The sequence below is a fragment of the Podarcis bocagei genome (assembly GCF_964188305.1).
Source record: "Podarcis bocagei genome assembly, chromosome: 9".
NCBI classification, from domain to species: Eukaryota; Metazoa; Chordata; class Lepidosauria; order Squamata; family Lacertidae; genus Podarcis; species Podarcis bocagei.
Genome location: NC_138134.1, coordinates 7,171,204 through 7,196,795, shown reverse-complemented (window position 1 = coordinate 7,196,795; position 25,592 = coordinate 7,171,204). Strand labels below are relative to the sequence as shown.

The window sequence follows — 25,592 nt, the reverse complement described above, 5'->3', positions numbered from 1 at the left end:
CATCACAACCGTCTCTCAGAAGCTTAGGGTGGAGTGAAGGGTCCCCTCCTATAAATTCATCCAGTGCTTCTTTCCATTGAAAGGTGATTGAGAGGATGGAGATGATGCTGGAAGGGAAGATGAAGGAGCGGTCAAAAGAGGACACCCAGTTTTCAGAAGCACCCCTCGGCTCAGGTGAGTGGACTGCTGGCAATCTGTGCATCTCCAGCATCTCTGCTGCACTTGTTGCCATTCAAAGTTGGTTCCCTGCATTGGCAAGGCTCATTTGGCAACATCAAGAAAGCGAGGCTTTTGTGTCATTGGCTTAGTCCTGGGGAACACTCTGCCACTAGGGATTCAGCAGGTACCTTCTGTGCCATCTTTTAAACACCTGCTGAAAACTTTTCTGTTCCACTAGGCAATTAAGACTACATCCGTCCACAAGGGCTAATTGGTGTCTCATTTTATGGTTTTATTATTGGAAACTGCTTTGATATATTTTTATGATATAGTGGTATACAAATATTTTTGTAATAATAAATAATAAATAATAATAATAAATTGTATTTATACCCCACCCTCCCCAGCCAAGACCGGACTCAGGGCAGCTAACAACCAATAAAAAACAAGTTGATTGAAATGCAACTTAAAAAACAAGATTAAAATACAAGATTAAAATATTAAAACATTAAAATGCAGCCTCATCACAGGAGGAGAAGGGAAAAAGAAAGAGGGTTAGGGAATCAAATTGACTCCAAGCCAAAGGCCAGGGGGAACAACTCTGTCTTACAGGCCCTGCGGAAAGAAATCAGATCCTGCAGGGCCCTGGTCTCATGAGGCAGAGAGTTCCACCAGGCCGGAGCCAGAGTTGAAAAGGCCCTGGCCTGGTTGAGGCTAATCTGACTTCCTTAGGGCCCGGGACCTCTAGGGTGTTGCTATTTATGGACCTTGAGGCTCTCCGTGGGGCAGACCGGGAGAGGCGGTCCCATAGGTAGAAATCAGTTGAGCTTGCACCCCTGAAAATGTAAAGAGGCTTCTCCCTACTCATTTTTGCAACAGCTTTCTCTTTCCTTTAGTTGAGCATCATCTGCTGTCTTTACCCCTAGTTCCAGGTGACAGCTGGTCCAAGGGTCTCTACTCCACCTTGATGATGGAGAACATGAGGCTGCGAGACGAACTGGGCAAGTCTTCCTACTATCGTTCCCCCATCATATTGCAGCAGCAAGCACTACCGGTAAGATGTTGCTGTTCAGCAACCATCCATCTTGTGCACTTTCCCTGGACAAAATACCTTGCAGAAATAAAACAGGGCATTTGTCCTGGATTAAATCAGGACAGTTCTCCTGTGCATAATTCTCTGTTGAAATAAATCAGGACAGATGTCCTGTGCATAATACCCTTTTGAATTTACTCACATTTTACCTTACTATGCAGTATATGATAGGAGTAGTAGTAGTCATAATAATAATAAATTTTATTTATACCCCACCCTCCCCAGCCAAGGTCGGGCTCAGGGCGGCTAACAACCAATAATAAAAACAAGTTGAATGAATACAACTTAAAAATAAGGTTAAAATACAACATTAAAACGTTAAAATGCAGCCTCATCACAGAAGGAGAAAGGAAAAAAGAAAGAGGGGGAGGGAATCAAATTGATTCCAAGCCAAAGGCCAGGTGGAACAACTCTGTCTTACAAGCTCTGCGGAAAGAAATCAGATCCTGCAGAGCCCTGGTCTCATGAGGCAGAGCGTTCCACCAGGCTGAAAAGGCCCTGGCTCTGGTTGAGGCTAATCTTACTTCCTTGGGGCCCAAGACCTCTAGGGTGTTGCTATTTATGGACCTTAAGGTCCTCCGTGGGGCAGACCGGGAGAGGCAGTCCCGTAGCTACGAGGGTCCTAGGCCATGAAGGGCTTTAAAGGTGAAAACCAGCACCTTTAGTAGTAGTAGTAGTAGTAGTAGTAGTAGTAGTAGTAGTAGTAGTAGTAATATATTTATACCCCGCCCATCTGGCTGGGTTTCCCTAGCCACTCTGGGTGCCTTCCAACAGAACACTAAAAACAGAATAAAACTTCAAACATTAAGAACTTCCCTAAAGAGGACTGCCTTCAGATGTCTTCTAAAAGTCCGATAGTTGTTTATTTCTTTGACATCTGATGGGAGGGCATTCCACAGGGCAGGCGCCACTACCGAGAAGGCCCTCTGCCTGGTTCCCTGTAACCTAACTTCTTGCAGTGAGGGAACTGCCAGAAGACCTTTGGCGCTGGACCTCAGTGTATGGGCAGCACGATGGGGTGGAGACACTCCTTCAGGTATACTGGGCCGAGGCCGTTTAGGGCTTTCAAGGTCAGCACCAACACTTTGAATTGTGCCTTTTTCTACACATTACTTTGCTGGAGAACTGCATTGCAGATTTTGGGTACGTGCAAATTTCAAAGGATGGCTACAGTTCAGTCTATGGATTGTTTAGAAAGTCTGAATTGGGTATTGCCTTTAAATGCAAACTGAATTTCCTTTCCGATTTTCTTCCTCATCCCTAGTGAAATTCAAGGTAAGGCTGCTTTCTGATCCCCAGAGTAGTGTGGATAACAGGTAGCAAATAATGCAGTTGGGCAGAAAGTTTTCAAAGGAAGAGAGACTGAGTATGCGGAGAAGTGGGTGTTTCAGGCAGCCTGATTCCATGGGTCTTTGCAACAAGTTAAGTACTTAACCTGAGGTACCACTGTATTACCTTTCTCGTGCTGCTTCCTCTCTTCTTATGTTATAGAACTTTCTCTCCCCACCCTACAGGATACGTTTTCCAACAGCAACGAAAAGCTCTCTTTGATTTCAAAACTGGAGAGGGCAGAGGCTCGCATCAATGCATTGGAGTACCAGGTAAGGGCCTCTTTTTAACCTTCACATCCGTTGGCATGACTTCCAGCTCTACGGTATCATTTTTGAGACAAGGCAACCAGAACAGTGCACAAGTTTGTCACAGGGATTGTCTGTCCTCTCTGCCACAGCTGGAGGAGTCTTCCAGGAAATGGGGGCGAGAGAAGCAGGACTACAGCACCCGACTTCTGGAGCGCGATCTTGGATTGGACCTGTCACCAACCCCTCTACTCTTAGGGGACACGTTGCTGGTGAGTAACTAGCATAACTGTGGGCAGGAAGAGAGTTTCCCGGGGCAAGTTATGATGGCTTTCTGGGTGGGCCTTAGGGAGACATCTATGTCTAACCGTTTTCACAAAGGATGGAGCAGTTCATTCCATTCCTTCCTGATCTAATTGCAACAGGTATTGATGGTGCTGTGGGTTAAACCACAGAGTCTAAGGCTTGCTGATCAGAAGGTCGGCGGTTCGAATCCCCGTGACGGGGTGAGCTCCCATTGCTCAGTCCCTGCTCCTGCCAACCTAGCAGTTCAAAGTGCAAATAGATAAATAGGTACCGCTCCGGCGGGAAGGTAAACGGCGTTTCCGTGTGCTGCTCTGGTTCGCCAGAAGTGGCTTAGTCATGCTGGCCACATGACCCGGAAGCTGTACGCCAGCTCCCTCGGCCAATAAAGCGAGATGAGCGCCGCAACCCCTGAGTCGGCCACGACTGGACCTAATGGTCAGGGGTCCCTTTATCTTTATTGGTTGACATCCAGACCATCACAACTTGGGATGGAAGCATCTGTCAATTTCTGTCCTCTTAGTTTCTCATTTTCCCACCCTTAAATTGGGTTCTCCACATTTCTGCATTAATTCGCAAAATAAATAAACAAATAAATCCTCATGAAAATGCACCAGCAATTTTAGGGTCAATTTTTCCTAATAAACACATCTTTGTACGCAATTTTGATTGACATACATATTTTTTGCAAGCAATTGCTTCTAATATAATCCATTTTTGTATGTTGTTTTCACCAATATTTTCAGATTTATAGGGACTTCCCCCTAATAGATGCATTTTTGTAAAAAAACTGTTCAGTTGGAGAAGTGCATTGAAAAATTGGAAGAAGTGTGAATTTCAAAAGGTGCTTCTGTGTCTTGGTTCTCAACTTATTTTGGAAAGAGAGAATTTTATAGATTCAGCTTCATATGCCAGCTGAATTGATTTTCTCCCCGATCCCTCGTCACAACTATCTAGCACACAAAGAATTCCACTGGAAACAGAAATAGGGGCAGAAATTCCTGTAATCTGCTTGTTCACCTGAGGTCAGGAAAGTATATATGCTGTATTTGCAATCTTTTTTCAGTCCACAAACATTAGATACATAATTACATTATTTTCTGCATTGTTTTTGACATTATCCTTCCACTGAAATTAATTGCATAAGCTTCAGTCATAGTGGATAGTAAGACGAAAATCATTAAGTTTTAGCAGAAGCTGAACTGCAGCAGAATGGAAACCATGCTGATTGCAGCAAAACCAGGATGGGACCGAAATTGCTGCCTCCTTTCATCCCTACATCTGGCCAATAAGAGCCATGAGGGAGCTCTGGTGTCTTCTGGACCTTGGGAACTGCATCCCTTCAAAAGGGAAAGTAGAGGGAGTTGGGGTTTCATCTGTGCACAGCCGCACCCACCCCCAAAGTTCAGCCTAGACTTAGCTTGGAAAGTTCTAGTATGCCTCTTACCCACTCACAGGATGAGAAGGAAGGGAGAGGAGATGAAGAGCAGAAGAACGCAAAGATATATGGAGTGAAGGCGAGCGCCCCAAAGTAGCCCAGTGCAGGCTGGCTCCATTATAGGTCAGTGCAAGGGCTGCCCCTTGTTGGGCAGGTGTTTTGACCCAGCGGCTCAAGGGCAGGGAGAGGGAGCCCTGTGTTGCTGAATTCCAGCTCCCATCATCATCCCTGACCATTGGATAAGATTGTTGAGGCTGATGGGGGTCCAGAGCCCAGCAACACACCCAATCTCACGTTTCACCAAGGGTGACGTAGGGTTTCTCCAGGAATCTGACAACCAGAGATGAAGTTTTGGTTTTGGAACCTCAGGTGCCCAAATCCCCTACAAACGTGGGGTTCTGCCTCATGCAAAACCAATCCACAGAGTCCCTAGTTTTCGTTAATTAGGGACAGGTGTTACAGAGAGCAGCCTGAGAACCCATTCCACATGCCTGGCCCAAAGGATCAGCATGGCCTAATCCCACCTAACCTATCAGTGCTGAGGGATGCTCCTTTGCAAGAGACTTCTCTGCAGGGATGAGTCAGGTGGTGAGCTCCTACCCAGAGCCGTCTTTCCCATTGGTTTTGCTGGCGCGTTGCGCCAGGGCGCGGGCCTCTCAGGGGCGCCCCAGTGAGTGGGGGAGCTGCGCGGCTTTGCCGGCAGCCTCCCCTTTCCCTCCTACACACCTGCCAGCTGCGCCCCGTCAACCATATGGTTGGTGGTCATGCAGCTTGCCTCCCAAGCCCCTGTGAGAAGAGAGCGATCCCTGCAGAGGCTTGGGGAAAGGTCGACAACTGGGAAACGGGGAGTGAGGCACCAGAGGGATCTTTGCACCACGGCACCGAATATGCTTAAGACAGCCCTTCTTCCACCTTCTCCCCGAAGACTCAGCTAGTAGTCAGGGTAGACCTCAGCCTTTTCACAGTGTCCTCCTCCCCCCCCCCACCCAAAATGCCAGCCTCTCCTTCCTGCCCACCCACCCCCAACAGCCATGGGGTCCCCCTGGGTCATTCAACCTTACCTGCAGCAATTTGTGACTTTCTGTACCAACACACCTGATGCCTGATCTTTCCCTGGCAGATTGGGGGCATGTCTAGAGGTCATTCTTCCCAGAGGGGGGATGTGCAAGGAAACCTCTACATCATTGCCTCCCCCCCCCCCGAAATGTTGAGTGAAATTTTGCAGAGTTTTTGCACCACATTACAGGGGTGCACCCCTTGCGGCAACCACATTGTGCAGGCCCTCAGAATGCTAGACAGAGTGGGTAGGAGATCTGGCGACTGGGTCATGGAGATTCTAGACACCTTCCTGACACCTGCTCTTTCCCTCTTCTCAGAAGACTCATCCAAATTAGCAAATTCAGCTCAAGAGGCATTGGGAGCCTTCGTCCTTTGTGCAGCCTGTGGCGATCTACGCTCGATGGCACGGCAGATCATCTGTTGTAAATATACCCCTCAAGTTTCATGCCCCTTCCTCAAGAGACTGAATGGAGCATGGCATTCCCTAATAAACTTTTATTAAAGTTTTGGCATGCATTCCCCCCAAATGGATACTTTCAAGATCAATGGACTCCCACCAGCTGATGCCGATTTGCTTGGGAAGAAGAAAATTACTGGAAATGCAGGTGGAGGGAGGGAGAGAGGAGGTTGGTGCAATGGAAAGACGCTGGTGGAAGCCAACCCTTTGCTCCTGCTGGGACCATTTGCCATGCACAAGAGCTACCCAGTCTCCCTCCCTGTAAGTGTCATAAACTGGCTGAGTCAGGATGATGCAGAGGGAGGATTGACCAATGACCGGGAGGGGGCGGGGGGGATTGGCTCTGACAAGAGTGGGTGGATCTGCCAGGGAGGATCCTGGGGGTGGGGGCTTCCTCAACCTGCCCTCTCATCTCTGTCCCCTGTGAGTTCTGCCACATTCTTTGTTCCCTGCAAGAAGGGTGGGGGGGGGGCTTGTTGAAGGACGCTGAGGTTGAGGGTACTATCCCATTCATCATATAAAAAAGGATGGTGGCTAACAGAACAAAGTCTGGCTGCTACTTCCCCAGACAATGCCTGCCTGAATAATGGGCGCTCTTAATGGCAACAAGTGAGTTTCCCCAAACTCAGATCAGATCACCTTGGCTTGGCTTATTCTGTTTCCCGGACAAATTTGGAGCTAGTTTGGGCTGAGTTCCAAAGCAGTCAAGACTGAATTCCAAACCAGATGTCCCTAGGAAGTGAACATTTCACCCACTGAAATTGATTGGCGGGGGATTAAAGACAGGGAAAGAACAAATTTCTCCACGCAACATGCAGTTGATTTGTGACATTTGCCACCAGTGCCTTTAATAGAGAATTCAACAAATGCATTGGAGTGGAAGTCAATCAACAGCTGCTGGCTCAGTAGAAGACCCATCTTCACAGGCAGTCGTGCTCCACTGTTGCTGGACGAGGGGGCAGCAGCTTAGGAGACCTAATGCCTTTAAGGCCTGTTTGTGGAGCCTCCCCACAGCACTGCAAGAAGCTGGGTGCTGAACCACTGAGCTGCCTGATCTAGCAGAGTTTGTCTAACATTCTTAAGCCTTCTAGACTTGCATCTGGCTTGGCCCTAAGACTATGGGAAGACCTGTGCAGCAAGCAGGCTTTTTCCCTCCAGTGTCTAAATCGAGGTGGAGAACCTTTCTCAGCTCTGGAGCCACATTCCAGTGGTGGGCAGAGCCACCAGCCCTGGTCTAAATTGAACTGCATGGGAGTCAAGAAGTCCCACCCCAAATTATTTATCTCAATGCTAGTGTCTCCCTTTTTTGCATTTAGGAAAAGCGGTCACTGGACACCCAGGGATCTTTATGCACAGATATGAATGGACCGGTCAGGCAGCTCCCCACCCCCCTTGAAGGAGGCTCCATGTGTCTTGCCTTGCCCCAGAGGGTAATGGGAATTCCCTCTCCTTTCACAGCTGGGAGTCCAGAGGCCCGAGGGTCAAGTGGATGGGCTTGTCTGGAACCAAGATGAGTTTGAAAGTGGTGTTGATGTCCACTCCCCTCTTGGTCTCAATCTTGAAGCTCTCCAACATCTAGAGAGATGGAAGGAAAAGGGGTCAAGAGAAGCATTTAGATCCAAGAGAACAAGTAGGCTTGTGAGGGCATAGCCAGGAGACTCAGTTTTGGATGTCCATACCCAGGGCAGCAAGTTTTAAATCTCAGAGACTAATACTGTATATATATATAGAGCTCCTTTTTCTATCACTGAAAAGGAAAATACAGATTGTGTCTCCGTATTACTGACAGTAGACCCGAGTCCATGCAATTAGCATAGGGCTGTACATGATTGGTTTCAACTTCTGAACAACTTCTGGATACAGCAGTATGCTCTTGTTGTTTTGTATCAAGATGCCACCTGCCACACCTTTCAGAGGAGAGGTGGGATACAAATTTAAGCTAATAATAAAAAAAAGAATTGGGTGTCATGAGCCTTTTTCAATGGCTCCTTTTTCCATTGCTTTGATACACAGAACTGGACATGGGACTCCAGTTGGTGTCTGACCAAAGCAAAGCAGAGCAGTACCATGACTTCCCTTGATCTGGACAAAAGTCTTCTGTGGATGCAGCCTAGAATTGCATTAGCTGTTTCTGTTTTTGCAGCTGCATCACACGGTTGACTCACAATAATAAGAATAATAAAAATTGATTTATATTCCACCCTCCCCAGCCGAAGCCAGGCTCAGGGCGGCTAACAACAATAAAAGTAAAAGTAACACAGCATTCTAAAATCAAATCATTCTAAAATCAATTCAGAATCAAATTAATGGCAACCATTGGGCTAGAGTTCTATGAGGATTACCGAAGGAGGGCGTCAGACTATGCCTTGGCCAAAGGCCTGGTGGAACAGCTCTGTCTTGCAGGCCCTGAGGAAAGATGTCAAGTCCCGCAGGGCCCTAGTCTCTTGTGACAGAGCGTTCCACCAGATCGGGGCCACAGCCGAAAAAGCCCTGGCTCTGGTTGAGGCCAGCCTAACCTGCCTGCATGTTGAGAATGCAGTCTCCTAAGACCCCAAGATCCTTCTCACATGTCTTGCTACCATCCAGGCATCCCCCATCCTATATTGGTGCACCTGGTTATTCATGTTATGGGGGAGGCAGTTCCAGACTCACATGTATCAGGAAGAGCTGCATCTCTAGCTCAGCAATCCGGCGCCCAAGGCACTGGCGTGGGCCAAAGCCAAAGCCCAGCCCCCGGAAGTACGTGGAGTCCGCCTGCAGCCACCTGTGCGGGTTGAACCGCTCGGGCTTGGTGAAAAACCTGGAATCCCGGCCCATCGCATAAAGTCCCACCTGGACCAATGTCTGTGCAGAGGAGGAAAAGAGTTAGTGAACATCTACCTAGGTTTTCAGATTTTTCATGTATGTGGCCCAATGGGGGGTCTAGGAGAGCGCAACGGGCTCAGTAACACCAGGCATGGGGCTTTTGGGACACCGCAGCAGGCGCCGCAACTATGACGACCCAGATATGAGCACCAGATTTTGCAGTTTGCACAGGATGCCACTGAAATTTGAGACGCCAAGGTCTGTCATTGATGTGACCCTCCTCCAAATTCCCCTTTGGTGGTTAGATTAGGCTAGGCTAGGCTTGGCTAGGCTCGCTTTAGGGACTAAAGTCCCTAAGCGAGTCACAACCAAGTAGTAATAATAATGAAAATGCAGCCATCAAGTCACACTAAGATATTTAAAATGGGTTTAATGGTACAATCATATCAATGATGCCGCCCTAAGGCCCAGGGAAACAAAGAAAATCTTTGCTGATCGCTGAATTGCATCATGGCATCATTATCAACACACAGCATCACAATAGGAGTGGTAGATCAAAGAATGGTGCTTTTCCAACCAGGTTACTCACCTTGGCAGGAATACAGTAATTCTGAAGAATGATGTCTTGCGCCACGTATCTCTGTAACGTCACTGCGACCGGGTGGAGCCTTCAGGAAAGACCGGGGGGGAGACATTCATCCACTCAGCCCTAATCCACTGTGGAGATCTTAACCCCAGAGGCAGTAGCATAGAATTGCAGAACTGGAAGGGACCCGTTCCTGCCAACCCCATTTGTTCTTGCTGATCTCCTACCACCACCCTCTCTCCCCCCTCCTTGCCACCTGCCCAAAGTTAGACTGCAGGCGGCCTCTGGAGCCTGGGTGCTTGCTCCCCTATGTGGCAATCCTTCCACCCTAGACAGGGACCGCCCCATTGCCTGCTGCCCTACCTCAGTGTCTCCTTGATAGCAGCTTTGAGCAGCGGCACAGATTTCAACATCTTCAGGACATCCCCCTGGGAAGACGACCTGGCAGCAAGGATCTCCGACCGCAGCTGCTCCTGCACGCCAGGAGCCCGGGCCAATTCATACATTGCCCACTGGAGGGTCATTGAAGTCTGGAAGCGCACCAGGAATCAATGGGGAGAGAAGGAAGGAGATACTGGGCTGGCTTCCGTCCCAAATATTTGTACACACTGGATCAATGCCTTCTTCAAACGTATTAGCTGGTTCCATAAAATTTATACACTGCTTGGTTCTAAGATAAACCTCTCAAAGCAGTTTCCAGCAATAAAGCATAAAATTATCAGTAAAAACAATTATTTTAAACAGTCAAAAAAATCAGCGATAGACTAAAAACAGATTAACATTTACATCAACTTTCTAAACCAGGGGTCAGAAACCTTTTTCAGCCGTGGCCCGGTCCACCGTCCCTCAGACCATGTGGTGGGCTGGACTATTTTTTTGGTTTGTTTTTTTAATAAATATTTATTAAGTTTTCACAAATTTTTAAAAACATACAATACACACAGAACAAAAACATACATACAATAACAAACAAACACGTATAATTTCAACTCCTTTTTCCTTAAACTTACTTCATCGACTTCCCCATACCTCCCCTTTCTGCATTCCAATTCCCAAAATTATTTCAGCAAATCCTTCCCCTTAATTTTATCCAATTTTATCCTTTTCTTTTCTTTTACTTAATCTTTTATAGCTGTAATCCCTTACTTTATGTAACCACAACAGGGCTGGACTATTATTTTTTTTGGGGGGGGGGGAATGAACGATTTCCTATGCCCCACAAATAACCCAGAGATGCATTTTAAATAAAAGCACACATTCTACTCATGTAAAAACATGCTGATTCGCGGGCCGGATTGAGAAGGCAATTGGGTCGCATCTGGCCCATGGGCCTTAGGTTGCCTACCCCTGTTCTAAACATCTGGTGAACTTGTCTGAACAAAAATGTTTCCAGCAGTCGCTGAATAGAGTACAGCGAAGGTGCCTGCCTGATTTCAATAGGCATGGAGTTCCAGAGTGTCGCACTAAAAAACTGAGTTCTTACAAACGTGAAACAGATGCTATGTGTCTCCTGTAACAGTTTGGTTTAGAGGCAGGCATTGCTGAGAAATTCAGTTTAGGACTCCTTTAAAGCCAGATTTCTACAACTCACAACAGCCCTGCCAGCATCTCTTACCGTGTCTACACCTCCTGCCATCATCTCTGTGACGCTGGCTTTCGTGTCTTCGAGAGGCAGCTTGTTCTGCAGCAAGAGGCTGGACAAAATGCCCGTGTACTCTTGGTCACTTCTCCGTTTCAGGCGGAGGTCTCGGTAGATGTTCTGGATACACTTGTCAGCTGGTGAGAAAGAGAGGAAGAAAGTGGGCGCTGTGTCCAGTTCTGGGCACCACAGTTTAAGAAGGACGTTAACAAGCTGGAAGGTGTGCAGAGGAAGGGAACCAAGATGACCCAGGGTCTGGAAATCAAGACTTAGGCGGAAGAGTTGTAGGAGTTGGGGATGTTTAGCCTGGAAAAGAGGAGACTGAGAGCAGGTAGGGGAGCCATCTTCAGATACCTGGAGAGTTGTCACATGGAAGATGGAGCCAGCTTATTTTCTGCTTCTCCAGATGGGAAGACCCAAGCGAATGGATGCAAGTTACAAGAAATGAGATTCTAAGACTGTCTCGCCAGAGTGGTGCATGCTCTAGTTATCTCTTGCTACTGCAATGCGCTCTATGTGGGGCTACCTTTGAAGGTGACCCGGAAACTACAACTAATCCAGAATGCGGCAGCTAGACTGGTGACTGGGAGCAGCCGCCGAGACCCCATAACACCGGTCTTGAAAGACCTACACTGGCTCCCAGTACATTTCCGAGCACAATTCAAAGTGTTGGTGCTGACCTTTCAAGCCCTAAACGGCCTCGGTCCAGTATACCTGAAGGAGCGTCTCCACCTCCATTGTTCTGCCCGGACATTGAGGTCCAGCACCGAGGGCCTTCTAGCGGTTCCCTCGCTGCAAGAAGCGAAGTTACAGGGAACCAGGCAGAGGGTCTTCTCGGTAGTGGCACCCGCCCTGTGGAACACCCTCCCACCACATGTCAAAGAGAACAACAACTACCAGACTTATAGAAGACATCTGAAGGCAGCCCTGTTTAGGGAAGCTTTTAATGTTTAATAGGTTATTGTATTTTAGTGTTTTGTTGGAAGCTGCCCAGAGTGGCTGGGGAAACCCAGCCAGATGGGAGGGGTATATTTAATAAATCATTATTATTATTATTATTATTATTATTATTATTATTATTATTATTATTTGCATTTCATAGGCCATTGTGAGAATAGGATGCTACATTACTGTAGCCGGGCCATTGGCCTGATCCAGGAGGCTCTTTTTCTGTTCTTACTGTTCTTTTACAGTTAACGAAAAGCATTTCCAAATAAATAAAGACCTCACTGTGTGACCTTGGAGAATGCTCCATGGATAGCACAGGGCGAAACGGATAAATGGCCATATGTCAGCTTTTGATGTTTACATGTTCCTAGATGTAGCCTTGATGCCGAAGGCAAGCTGGGGCTCTGAGTCTCCCTTGCTCTGCCCCCCTCCCCTCCTCCTCCAACTGCTCAGACACCATTCCTGTGATTCATTGAAGCACCTCAAAGGCCTTCTTTCCCACCCCTCCACGCCCAGGTGGAGCTTGGAGCTACTCTTTGCCATGTTGCTCTTTCGGGTTTGGGGGACCTGTGACCCTCCAGATGTCCCTGAGCAACTCCTCCCATCATCCCTGGCCACTGCCACTGCCTCTAGTAGAAACTGGAGGGCCAGCAGTTTTCCACTCCTCCTCTCATTTTTACAATCAATGGGAAATGAACATCTCTGACCTGGTGTGACGGACAGCTGAGCCAGACCAGTGTCTGGTGATGCCATGCCTTGGAATTCCACCCGAGGGCTGGACCCTCTCTCTGATTGGCTGTCAAGACAGCCAGTCAAGGCGGGGCAGAGCCATCACTGGGAGGGAGAATAAAAGGAGCCGTTTTGAGGGAGAGGGAGATGGTTTAAGAGGGAGCTGGAGGGAAAGTTAGGGAAGGTTGGCTCTGGTCTGTGTGTGTAACATCCACCCCGAGGAAAACACCTATTGGTAGAGAAAGGAGTCTGGAAATAAGCAGAGCATCAACCATCTAGGAACCTGTAACACCTAATGGAAGAGCAATGACTGAAATAAGCCACTGAAGTTTAAAAGAAGCTGTGCATTTACTACCTTGTTCAGAATACAGTCACTAGATTTAGTATAATTATTAACAAGTTATCTGTTTCCTGAAAGACCTTGATCTCGTGACACTTCATTTGTTTTACCAGCTTTTGTTTTGTAAAATAAATCAGAGTCAGATAAAATAAATCTGAGAACTCTTTTCTAGTTGTAGATATTTCCCTCAGAGTGGATGTGTTCTTGAACTCTGGTAATCACAGAATCTTAGAACTAGTGTTGCAAGGGATCCCAGAGGTCTTCTAGTCCAGTGTTTCCCAACCTTTTTTGGGCAAAGGCACACTTGTTTGATGAAAAAAATCTCGAGGCACACCACCATTACAGCCCCGTGATGTCAGCACGCAGCGTCACGCCGGGAGGGACGCACGAAAGTGTAAGTTTCAATTTTTTCCCCTCCCCCTTGCCGGGGAACCTCCAAGCTTTGGGGGTGGGGGGGGAGGAGGCAGCAAAGCGAGGCAGGAAGGAGAGCGCGGCTTGGCTGGGTGAGCTTTGGCAGGGGCAGGGAATGAGAGCCGCGAGGCGGGCGCTGCGGACGGAGGCGCTGCCCGCCGAGCTCGCAGGCAGCCAGGCAGGCAGACGGTGAGAGCCCCGCACTGGGCGGCCTCTCCTCGCCGCCGCCGCCGCCCCGCCTCTTGCCGCCCGACTCGCCCGCCTCCCTCCAGGCAACATCTCGCGGCACACCAGGCAACATCTCGCGGCACATTAGTGTGCCGCGGAACAGTGGTTGGGAAACACTGTTCTAGTCTAACCTGCTACACTGCAGGAAAGCAACTAAAGCAACGTGTTTCTTGCTGAGCTGAATGAAGGAGAGAGAGAAATCTGAGCATGTTTAAGGACTAGCCTAGTGTGCAAAGGTAAAACTTGCATTTCCCACTCTGCCCCATCCATGGCTGGCATGTGACCCCTAGGAGGTTGCCTAGAAGGTAACCTCCCAGGTTGCCAGGTTCTAGGTTGCCTAGAAGGTAACCTAGAAGGCCCTCGGCCTTAGAAAGGGGCCCCATCCTTGGGGCTCCATGTAAACACATGCTCACCATGCTTGAAGATGATGTCCCAGGCCTTCACATGGTCCAGCCAGATCTTGGAGTTGATCCTGCGCAGAAGGCTCGGCGGGAGATACAGCATCGGCGAGGTAGTGTTGAACATCAGGGTTACGGCATCGATGAACTGCTGGCTCTCTGGGTCAATGACATCCTGCAGGAGTCCCAGGCGGGTACCGTACAGGACATTGCAAATCGCTGGGCGAAAGGGCAGAAGGTGAAAATGAATCCCTGCTGTACAGAAACGCCCCATACTCTGTCCAGTTGGGGGTGGGAGTCAAATGGGTAGCACTTTGGCTGCACATCCCACAGAGGACCCTCTGGGTCCCTTCCATCCCTACAATTCTACGATATCCTGTGGCTGGGTGTCGTTGCACAATGGACTTTAAGATCTCAAGATCATAAGAAAAGCCTTGGCCCAGCGTCCTCTTCTCACAGTGGCTGAACAGTTGCCTGTGGGGACCCCACAAGGCCAGAGCAGAAGAAGAAGAAGAAGAAGAAGAAGAAGAAGAAGAAGAAGAAGAAGAAGAAGAAGAAGAAGAAGAAGAAGAAGAAGAAGAAGATCTTTATTGTCATTGCCCCCTTCGGGGACAACGCAATTACTTGACTGCTCCATAAAAACACTAATTAAACAATACAGTATAATACAGCAAGGGAGATTAGATGACTTTCAAAGTCCAGGCTTCCCATTCAGGGCCGAGATCGCTCTGGGGAAGAAGCTGTTCTTAAGACGGCTCGTTCTTGTCTTCATCGTCCTGTATCTCCGTCCCGATGGCAGGAGCTCGAAGAGACAGTGACCAGGATGCGATGGATCTTTTACTATGTCCAGTGCCTTCCTATGGCACCTTGTGGCATAAATCTGCTCTAAGGTGGAGAGTGGGCAGCCAACAATCCTCTCTGCTGCCTTAACAACCCTGCACAACCCCATCCTGTCCTGGGCAGTACAGCTTCCGTACCACACACATAAGCCATAAGTGAGCACGCTCTCAATGGCACAGTGATAGAAGGCAAGCAGCAGTTTCTGCAGAAGATGGTTTTTGCTTAGTATTCTCAAAAAGTACAGTCTCTGCTGCGCCTTCTTCACAAGCCCCCTTGTGTTGACACTCCAGGACAGATCCTCTTGTAATTCAATGCCCAGAAATCTGAACGTTGTTACCCTCTCCACACAGACCCCATCAATCAAAAGTGGCTGGACGTTGCTCTTCTGTCTCCTGAAGTCCACCACAAGCTCCTTTGTCTTCCTTGTATTTATGAGCAAGTTGTTAGCTCTGCACCACTCTGTCAGCCTGTCATAACAGCAGCTCTCCCCTCCTGCGCTTTCCACAACCAGTATTTGGAAGCAATGCTGCCTTCAACTGTGGAGGCAGAGCAGAGCCATGGTGGCTCGTAGTCACTGACAACCCTCTCCTCCTCCATGGGTTTCTCTAATGCTCTTTTGAAGCCATCACATGTTGGTAGCCACCGCTGCCTACTGTGGGAGGGAGTTCCACAGTTCAACTATGCATTCAGGGCCAGTCCTACAGTGAGGCAGAGTGGGGCAGCAGATGCTGAGGTAGCAGAAGAGGCCAGAGCTGAGTGATGTGTGGCTTGCCCTGTAGTGGAAGACAATGGCCTATGGAAGGCTTCTGCATGTGCCCTGCGGGAGGGCGCCATCTTGTCTTTTACCTCAGCAGCACCATAGCCAGGTGGATGAGTGAATGGGAAACTCTTTGGAAAACATGAATTTTAGGGCACGTTACACAATTGAAGAAAATATGGTGAAAATGCAGTTCAGGTGGTACCTTACGCCATCAAAACTCTCCAAGGTGTATAAAAATATTTCAGACAAATGTTGGCGGTGTGGAGATATGTACCATATGTGGTGGACATGCCGAAAAATTAAAGAGTTCTGGAACCTCATCTATGAGGAGATGAAAAAGATCTTTAACTCTTTAACTTATCATTTGCAAAGAAGCCAGAAGCATTTCTACTTGGAATTTTAGGCAGTGATATCCCCAAAAATGTAAGAGAAATCTTTTTATATGCAACAGCCGCTGACCGGTTATTAATTGCATTGAACTGGAAAGGGGGAAAGTAAGGGAATGGCAGAATAAGTTATTAGACTATGCAGAATTGGCTCAATTGACAGGTAGATTAAGGGGAAATATAAAACAATCATTCACACAAAAATGGGATATGTTCAAGAAATACCTACAAAAATATAACAACATCATAACATCTATGGCAGCATTTGAATGACCCTTGTGTAAATTAAATACTACTAAGCAAGAAAAAACAGTACGCTATGTTATAAGAAAGTACCGTATTTTTCACCCTATAAGACGCACTTTTTCCCCTCCAAAAATGAAGGAGAAATCAGGGTGCGTCCTATGGGGCGAATGCAGGCTTTCGCTGAAGCCTGGAGAGCGAGGGGGGTCAGTGCGCACCGACCCCTCTCGCTCTCCAGGCTTCAGGAAGCTCTCCGCAAGCCATGGGAGACCCAGCTCTCCCAGGGCTAGCGGAGACCTTGCCGGCACCCAGAAGCTTGGGGCGCACTGAGCTCCGCACGCCCCAAGCTTCAGGATTAGCGCAGCGCACCTGGGGGGGGAATAAATTTTTTCCCCTTTATTTCCCCCCCCCCAAAAAAAACCTAGGTGCGTCCTATGGGCCGGTGCGTCCTATGGGGCGAAAAATACGGTACTAGAAACTATAGTAAGAGTGAGGTAAGAAGTACATTCAATGTCATAAATGTAACTTACATCGGGAAATGACGGGAAGTCTGTTTTCATATAATTTAGTTTATTGGATTTTTTACTTTGGTTTATTTTTGTTTAGTTAGAAATTATAAGAAAAGAGCATGTACAAATGCAAGTTTGAATCAATATTTAATGGTATAATTATTTAAGGCTGTACATGTACCTACGATTGTGTGTGGATGTAAAATGAGAAGAAGAAGAAGAAGAAGAAGAAGAAGGAGAAGAAGATTAAGAAGATTTATAGGGAACAGAAAAAGAGAAGAAGAACATAAGAAAAGTATGCTGGATCAGGCCAATGGACCTAGTCCAGCATCATGATCTCACAGGGGCCAACCAAGGAGAAACCCATAAGAAGTGGAAGACCAACACACTCCACTCCTGTGGCTTCCAGCAACTGGTATTTGGAAGCCAGGCTGCCTCTGACAGTGGAGGAATCTGTATCCTCTCTCAAGCCACCGCTTATTCCTGGAATCATAGAACAACAGAGTTGGAAGGGACCCTGGGGGTCATCTCGCAACCCTTCCTGCAATATATTCCCTCCCCTGGAGCCCCCTTGCCCACTCACACTCCAGAGCAAACCGGAACAGCTCGTTGCTGAGGTCAGCCGTCCATTTCCCCTGCCCACTTCTTTGGATCTGTGTGTGCACTCTCCGGACAAAATCTTCCCCCACCTCGTTCAGGAGAGGCACAAAGTGATCAGTCATCTTGAGGGACAGGGCCTCCCTGTTGATGACCAGGCGGTCATGGCGCCAACTCTCGCCACTCCTAAGCGGGTGAAAGAGAAACAGAAGGATCAGCGAGGAGAGATCCCAGGGAAATGCAGAAGAAACGTATGCAGGGTCTTACATCATTTCATATTACTTATTTATTTCATGACATTTATCACTGTAAAAAGAAAACCCTCAAAACAGGTTTCTTTTAATAAGAAGATAAAGCAATAAAATTCATAATAAGGAGAATTAATAAAAGTGTAAGACTTTCAAGATGTTAAAATAAAAGTAGACTAAAAACAGGTTAAAAGTTGCACCAACTATCTAAGCATCTGGGTAGGCTTGTCTAGACAAGAATGTTTTTAGCCAGCACCATAAAAAGTCCAGTAAAGGCATTTGCTTGGTATCCATTGGCGGGGAGTTTCAAAGTGTAGGTGCTGAAAGGTGGAGGTCTTGTGAAAGCGGAGAGGGTATTATTTGGCACCTGTAACAGGGGCAGTTCTGCCCATCGAAATGATCAAGTGGGGTAAGGCCTCATCTAGAGGGACAGTGCCTCCTTGATCCCGGGGAATAATCCCTGGAGATCTCAGCGAATAAACTGATCCCAAGTTTACACTAATAGTAATTACCTGGACTTCCAAGAAGTGTTAGCGAACAGAATTTATAGGAAGTCCAGCGACTGCATGGAGAGGGACTCCGGACCTCTGTGACCTCCTCATCTGAATGTCAAAAGGGGTCAGATTCACCCAAATGCCTGGGTAAACAGGAATATTTTCAACTCCCCCCTGTAAGTTATTAATAATTGGGTTTCGGGGTTGAATGGTCCTCACTCCTAACCCTTTGACATGCTGGTTGGGGCTGGCAGGAGTTAGTATCCAAAGCAGTGGTTAGGGAAGGCAGCAATGAGCTGGATGTCCATCAACATCAATAGATCTACTCTGAGTAGGACTCAAACCTAATACTTCCCAGTGGCTGGCGGTCACCATTAAAATGGGCCCCAAAGTGGAAGTTACAGGAATTACCAGTGATTGAGGAGTGGCAGGCAAAGATGATGGACTTTGCAGAATCGGCCAAACTGACCTGCAGGATTCGAGACCAGGACGATCAAAAATCTCAAAGGGACTGGAGTAAATTTATTGTATATTTGAATAATAATTGCAAAAATCTGAAGACACTAGCAGGACTGAAATAAATCCTACAGCGTGGACAACAGGCTAAAGAGCTAAAGTGCAAGATAGGATTTGAAAGTGGAAAACCTGCTGAAGTGAGGGAGGGAAGCCACAGGCTTGGCAAAGCTGAAAGTAAATGTGTGTGTTACTGTATTGTTAAAATACTGTTTAAGGAGAAAAATAATAAAAATCTATTTTAAAAAAATAAAATAAAATAAAATGAACAGTCCTCCCCTAAGATTTCCTGCAGATTCCCTATGTATGCTTTTCTGCAGTTATTCCCCACCCCTGTAGATTCCCTGGTCACAAAATGCCCTCTTGCCCCCAACACATCACACGGGCCTTACTTGAGAAGCACTCCGTATGCCTTATTGCGGAAGTCGCGATAGGCCGTCCAAGGTGGTACCATGAACCTCTCTGGGTACACGCCTTCCGCTTTAAAGAGCAAGGCTGCATCCTCCGGATCAATGATGTTGACACTTTCGTAGGTGCCCAGCTTCTCCCTGCAGCAAGAGCAACGAGGAACATGGGTGAATTGCAACTGATCACCACCCCAGGCCTTCTCTTTTCTGGAGGAAGAACGTAAGGAGAGACCGCTGGCTCAGGCCAATGGCCCACCTAGTCTGTCATCCTGCTCTTGGAGTGGCCAGCCAGTTGTGCCAGTGGGGAACCCACAAGTAGGACCTGGGCACAAGAGCATCACACTCTGCTTCTGTGTTTTCCAGCCGCTGGTGTTCAGAAGCGCTGCTGCCTTCAGCCTTGGAGGCAGAACACAGCCAGCCATCACGGCTTGCAGCACTTGGCAGCTGCGTCCTTCACCAACTAGCGTCATGCAAGAAGAAGAAAAGCCTTTCTCCATGCCAGGCATAATTTTAGAAACTTCCATCATGTCACCTCTTACTTGCCTTTTCAGCAAGTAACACAAAAGACCCAGTATCAAACAGGCTGACGATGCTATAATTCCTGCACTGCAGGGGGTTGCGCTAGATGATGCTTAAGTTCCCTCCCAACTCTACAATTCTATGTCTCACTTGACAGTCCTCTGTTCAAAAGACTGTCAAGAGCATGGGTCGGCAAACTAAGGCCCACGGGCCAGATCAGGCCCAACTGCCTTCTGGATCCGGCCCGCGGATGGTCCGGGAATCGCCGCATGGTTCGTCAGCTGGCACGTTCTTTCCCTTTCCCTCACATGGCATCGGCGTCTCCTCCCTCCCTCCTCCTGGCTTCTCCCCGCCCTGCCTAGAGGAGGAAGGGGGCTGAGCTTTGTTGGTGCCAGCAGCAGCAGCGCTTGAGCGGCTGCGGTTTTAAGCAGCCCCCTCCAGAGCCCGTTTGCTCACCGCTCATCGTTCCTCCGCCACCGCCGCTGCCACCAGTCCCTGCTGCTCACAAGACACAGGTAAGCAGTCACCAGGGCTCGTGGTGCTCTTGCATCATTTCCAACCCCCCCCCCCAAAAAAAAAATATAGTCCGGCCCACCACAAGGTGCTGAGGGACAGGGGACCAGCTCCCTGCTGAAAAAGTTTGCTGACCCCTGGTCAAGAGGGCAAGTTCCCACACAAATGCATCCTCTGTTCAAAAGGTTCAAGGCCAGTTTAAAGACAAGACAGTGAGAGAGCAGAAGTTACCTGTTCACAGTTAGCAGGTGTAACCAAACAATTAAACCCCTGTGTTGCAAACAATTATCAGTAATATCCAAGGCAACACAATGACCAAGTACAACAATGCAATATCAATATAAACTCTTTATATAGTCTATACGGAATATTAAACAATATGAGAAACCAAATAAACAGAAATCATATAAATCTCTGAAAATCACTAAATGTGCACTCTCTTGAAATGGATTCTCTTGAAAACATAGAACCAAATAAACATAAGTCTCTGAAAGTCTTAGTAGACTATGCAAGTCTCTGAAAGAAGCAATGGGTCAGATTCTTATCTGATGAAAACAAGCCGTTAAAGCTTTGTTTTATGATGTCCAATGCTGCCGAAGTGGTCCACAAACAGACGTAGTGAACAGTGATTCCGGATATAAGACTTTCAGAGACTTTTAAGACTTATGTTGCCTTGGATATTACAGTTAGCAGGTGGAGAGCAGACTGACTGAGCTGGCAGACAGGTCCTCTGGCTACAGAAATGAATTCCTGTTAACATTATGATACCTGCTATTTCATTCTCTGATGCTGAAATTGTCCTGAAGCAGCACAGTTAACCTTTGGAACTCCCTCCTGCAAGAGGCTGTGATTGCCACAAATTTGGGTGGCTGCAAAAGGGGATTAGACACATTCATGGAGAAGGAAAGGGCTATCGATGGCAGCTAGTCAGGATTGCTATGTTCTGACTCTACAGTTGGAGGCACAATGTTTCTGAATACCAGGGGCTGGAAATCACGGGAGGAAAAGGGGTCCTGTGCTGAAATCCTGGTTTCAGGTTTCACATAATGGGCCACTGGAAGAACAGGGAGCGAAACTAAGATGGGCTCCTCTTGTCCTGATCCAGAAGGCTCTTATGTTCTTAAGCAAAAAGCAAAAAACAAAAACCACACCAAAATTGCTGGCAGTAAATTGTATTTGATGGAACGATCATTTTGAAACACCCTGTTCTGCTGAGGCCAAAAATATTTTTATTAACTTATCTGAAAGACACACACCATCTCTAAAGACAGGGTGAGAGTAAGGAGCAAGGATTTGATGTGCAAAGTAAAAAGGTAAAGGACCCCTGGATGGTTAAGTCTAGTCAAAGGCGACTATGGGGTTGCAGTGCTCATCTCACTTTCAGGCCAAGGGAGGCAGCATTTGTCCACAGACAGCTTTCCGGGTCATGTGGCCAGCAGGACTAAACTGCTTCTGGCGCAACAGGACACCCTGACGGAAACCAGAGTGCACAGACTTGCACTAGTGTGCTTTTCAAACTGCTAGGTTGGCAGAAGCTGGGACAGAGCAACAGGAGTTCACCCCGCTGTGCAGATTCAAACCACCGACCTTCCGATCGACATACCTAAGATGTTCAGTGGTTTAGAACAGAGCACCATCCATATCTTCCTCTATGCCATGGGTAGGCAAACTAAGGCCCAGGGGTTGCGGCCCCATCGCCTTCTCAATCCGGCCTGTGGACGGTCCAGGAATCAGCATGTTTTTACATGAGTAGAATGTGTCCTTTTATTTAAACTGCATCTCTGGGTTATTTGTGGGGCATAGGAATACGTACATATATTTTTTTCAAAATACAGTGATACCTCGGGTTAAGTACTTAATTTGTTCCGGAGGTCCGTTCTTAACCTGAAGCTGTTCTTAACCTGAAGCACCACTTTAGCTAATGGGGCCTCCTGCTTCTGCTGCGCCGCAGCTGCACAATTTCTGTTCTCCTGAAGCAAAGTTCTTAACCTGAGGTACTATTTCTGGGTTAGCGGAGCTGTAACCTGAAGCGTATGTAACCTGAAGTGTATGTAACCCGAGGTACCACTATATAGTCCGGCCTCCCACAAGGTCTGAGGGACAGTTGACCGGTCACCTGCTGAAAAAGTTTGCTGACCCCTGCTCTATGCAAAGTAAGGGCTGTGCAGGCAAGTGCTCTCTCTTAAGGAAAACATACACAAAACAATGGGAACTTTGGGCAACCCAGTCAGATGAGTGGGATATATATATATATATATATTCATATTCCCCTAGATCTAAGATGTCCAACAAAGGGGAAACAAGGAAGCAGGTCTGAATGAGGACGGGCAATGTTTAAAGGTATTTGGAATAGTAAGCAGATTGCAAGGAGCTGCAATGGTTTTTTGGTCTTCTAAGAGGGCTTCTTGATATACAAAATCAAAACTAGAAAAAAATCAAATAAAACAAACTCTACAAACTGAGCAAGCTGATTTAAACATTTCCCCTCTGTAAATGGGTGGCTGCTTAATGGCATTGCCAGAAAAGAGGACAGTTTTGCATACTGTTTGCTAATTGATATGTATAGCTATAACCACACACAAACACACAGAGAGAGATTTAGACAATGCCAAAGTCAACAAATAAAGTCAGTTAAGATGCAAAAAATCACAGAGTAGCTTAATCAACTACCAGTTAAACAATTAAAATAGCCGAGTGATATGTTAGTTAAACAGAAAGAACAAAAATAAGACATGTTCAGAATTATATTCAATTCTTACTCAGAGTATACTGGCTGAAATTAGCCATGGCTCTCAGGTCTCCTCTAAGTAAATGTTAGTTGAACATAACTCACAGTTATAATTGGAATTGTCACAATAATTACAATTGTCAAAGGGCCAGACAGTTTGGGCCAGACTTTCCTTTGGGTCAGTGAGATTCCAGGCTAACAGCTCAGGGGTGAAAGAAATAGCTTTTTGCGTGACCCACTGAAGAGGACAATAACACCATACAATTCAAAACGGCAACATTTAATTGCACATTTGTTCAAAATCGAGTTAAAACTATTTAGTTGAACTCACCAAAATTGATGACAAACTTTTCAAAGTCTGAAGCTCATTCACAGCTCCAGCGCCCACCCATAGCTGTCAACTGTTCCCTCTTTTTTAAGGGAAATTCCCTTATTCCGAATAGGATTCCTCGCAAGAAAATGGAAAAGTTGACAGCTATGCGCCCCCCCCCCCTTGCCTCTTAGCGCACCCCGGGCGATCCCGCTGCCACCCCCTGCTTTGTGAACCAATCATCTAAAGGACAATGGAAGCACATTTCCCCACCAAAGTGGCCTGAGAACTGTAAATTACCCCTCACCTAGCACTGCGCCCAGCACTCATCGCAAACTACAGTTCCCAGGAATTGGAGCGGGGGGCCGGGGTTGATGTGCTTTAAACAGCAGCCTAGACTTAAGTGGTCCCGTGAGCAAATCCAATCCTTTTTTTCTGGGGGAAAGCGCGGGGGGACGCGAACCCGTAAACGTTTTGTGAATCTAAACGCACCTGGGAAGGATGCGGAGGAAGCGGCGGCGGCGGCGGCAGGAGGGGAGAGGCAGGAAGGAAGCGGCCACCTGCGAGCTCCGCGGTCCTCTGATCCTCTGGCCTTGGGCGCCCCCGCCAAAAGCTCCCTCCCCTTGGAGATGCGCCCTGCGCCCCTTCCCCTTCCTTCTCCTATTTCACTAATTTTCTCTCTCTTCTTCCCACCCCAACTGAAAGTATCTGTCAATGTCTGGTCGTCGTCCCCCCCTCTGTTTTACCATTTATTTTTGGATACAGGAAGGCTTTTGGAAGGACCTAAATTCCCCTTATTTTCTGGATATTTAAGAAAAAAATTCTGTGGTCCTTAATAATAAGTTATTTCTTTCTTTCTCTTTTTTTGGCAGAACCACAAATTCTGGTCTGAGAATTTGCGTTTTCCCCTCTGGGTTTCCCTTTAAAAAAAAAAAAAAATTAAAAGCCATCTTTTGGAATAAGCCTTCTCTGTCCTGTCCATTTATTTATTTCCCCCGATTTGAACTATAAAAATGTGATTTCTTTGAGTGAAAAGGAAAGTACCCCTTAAGCATATTTTTTTTAGGAAAAAAAGCAATGAGCAATTTTTTTCAGAAAGCCCAAGGAGCTGCTAAAAATGAGAGAGGGTGGAACATATCAGCCAAAAGAGACCCCCCCCCTTACCTGTAGATTGGCCCAAATTGCTGGAACTTCTTTACCATGATGTTGTGGACATTGTGGAAGCCGTCTTCCTTCCAGAAGTGGTATAGGTTGAACCAGCTGTTCTTCCAGTGGCCAGGTAATTGGTCAAATGGCCTGCCCACTTTCTCCCGTAGAGGAGAGGGGTGCAACTCTCCGGAAGCTGCGTGAACTCTGCGGTGGCCCAGAGGCTGGGTAGTTTCAGACCAGTATAAGATCCTCAAGCTGCTGGGGATGCCCAAACCAGGGAGGCAGAAACCATGCCTGGCTTGCATTGCAGCAGTAGGGAATAAAAGAAAAAAGGATAAGAGAACAAAGCAGCCAGAGGAGAAATCCTTTGGAAGTGATGCAAGTTCTCCAAAGGTCAGGCTCTTATAGCAGCTGGGCTGCCGTCTCAAGGATGCCGAACGCCCAGTGGCTTTTGGCTTGAAATCCCAGCCCATTTGCCCGCCCCCTTTATGATATTATTCATTTGAACAAGGAATAAAGACATCTGAAGGCAGCCCTGTTTAGGGAAGCTTTTAATGTTTGATGTATCACAGTATTTTAATATTCTTTTGGAAGCCGCCCAGAGTGGCTGGGGAAACCCAGCCAGATGGGCGGGGTATAAATAATAAATTATTATTATTATTATTATTATTATTATTATTATTATTATTATTATTATTATTATTATTATTATGTCTTTTGGCTAAGACAGGGGTCTGCAACCCGCGGCTCCGGAGCCGCATGTGGCTCTTTTACATCTTTGCTGCGGCTCCAGGGCAGATACTAGCGAGGGGAGGAGGCGCATTGTGCGCCCCTACACTCCTCACTGTGGCGGGTGCTGTACTGGCTGTGATGTCACATGGGGGCGGTGCGTGCGTTAGTCACGCACCGTCCTGACGTCACCTTCCCGCCCGCTCTCAGATCGTGGCTCCGGAGATATATTTGTTTTAAATGTCGCAATGGTTTTGTGGCTCCCAGTTGTTGTTTTTTCTTCGGAAACAGGTCCAAGTGGCTCTTTTTGTCTTAAAGGTTGCAGACCCCTGGGCTAAGATAACGTGTAACTTTAAAGGCAAGTACACACGAGATAAACCAAAACAAATAATGGGTAAGTAGTAATTCTAAAGACGTAATTCTAAAGTAATTCTTAAGGGACGCGGGTGGCGCTGTGGGTAAAACCGCAGAGCCTAG

General features: G+C 47.3%; 3 protein-coding genes across 5 annotated transcripts in view; 2 read left to right on the top strand and 1 right to left on the bottom strand.

The window, feature by feature from the left end:
* Positions 1-6,156, top strand: part of CCDC33 (coiled-coil domain containing 33) — a 154,973-nt gene extending 148,817 nt beyond the window's left edge. For 2 of the 3 annotated variants that reach the window (XM_081207621.1, XM_081207619.1), the window contains 6 exons: positions 84-174; positions 1,086-1,213; positions 2,767-2,853; positions 2,982-3,101; positions 4,590-4,649; positions 5,947-6,156. In XM_081207621.1, the coding sequence (XP_081063747.1) occupies positions 84-174; positions 1,086-1,213; positions 2,767-2,853; positions 2,982-3,101; positions 4,590-4,649; positions 5,947-5,964 (504 nt within the window). In that variant the 3' untranslated portion in view covers positions 5,965-6,156. Of the gene's footprint in view, positions 1-83; positions 175-1,085; positions 1,214-2,766; positions 2,854-2,981; positions 3,102-4,589; positions 4,694-5,946 lie in introns of all 3 variants that reach the window. The other variant, XM_081207620.1, reaches the window with a different exon arrangement.
* Positions 1-25,592, top strand: part of LOC308594631 (uncharacterized protein) — a 133,228-nt gene that overhangs the window by 100,934 nt on the left and 6,702 nt on the right. The gene's annotated exons all lie outside the window — the stretch shown is intronic.
* CYP11A1 (cytochrome P450 family 11 subfamily A member 1) lies at positions 6,905-24,799 on the bottom strand. Its single transcript, XM_081207785.1, has 9 exons — positions 24,402-24,799; positions 19,153-19,308; positions 17,492-17,691; positions 14,186-14,389; positions 11,093-11,253; positions 9,841-10,007; positions 9,481-9,559; positions 8,739-8,930; positions 6,905-7,661 (listed from the first exon to the last, which is right to left on the bottom strand). The coding sequence occupies exons 1-9, from the start codon at positions 24,689-24,691 to the stop codon at positions 7,539-7,541; spliced, it is 1,572 nt and encodes a 523-aa protein (XP_081063911.1). The 5' UTR covers positions 24,692-24,799; the 3' UTR covers positions 6,905-7,538.

Bases quoted from the DNA above. Each gene is read 5' to 3' on its own strand.
- CYP11A1 (XM_081207785.1), bottom strand. From the start codon at position 24,691: ATGCAAGCCAGGCATGGTTTCTGCCTCCCTGGTTTGGGCATCCCCAGC. The intron at 19,309-24,401 runs GTAAGGGGGGGG...CTCTTGCTGCAG, and splicing joins CAATTTGGGCCAATCTACAG to GGAGAAGCTGGGCACCTACG. The intron at 9,560-9,840 runs GTAGGGCAGCAG...TCTTTCCTGAAG, and splicing joins GCTATCAAGGAGACACTGAG to GCTCCACCCGGTCGCAGTGA.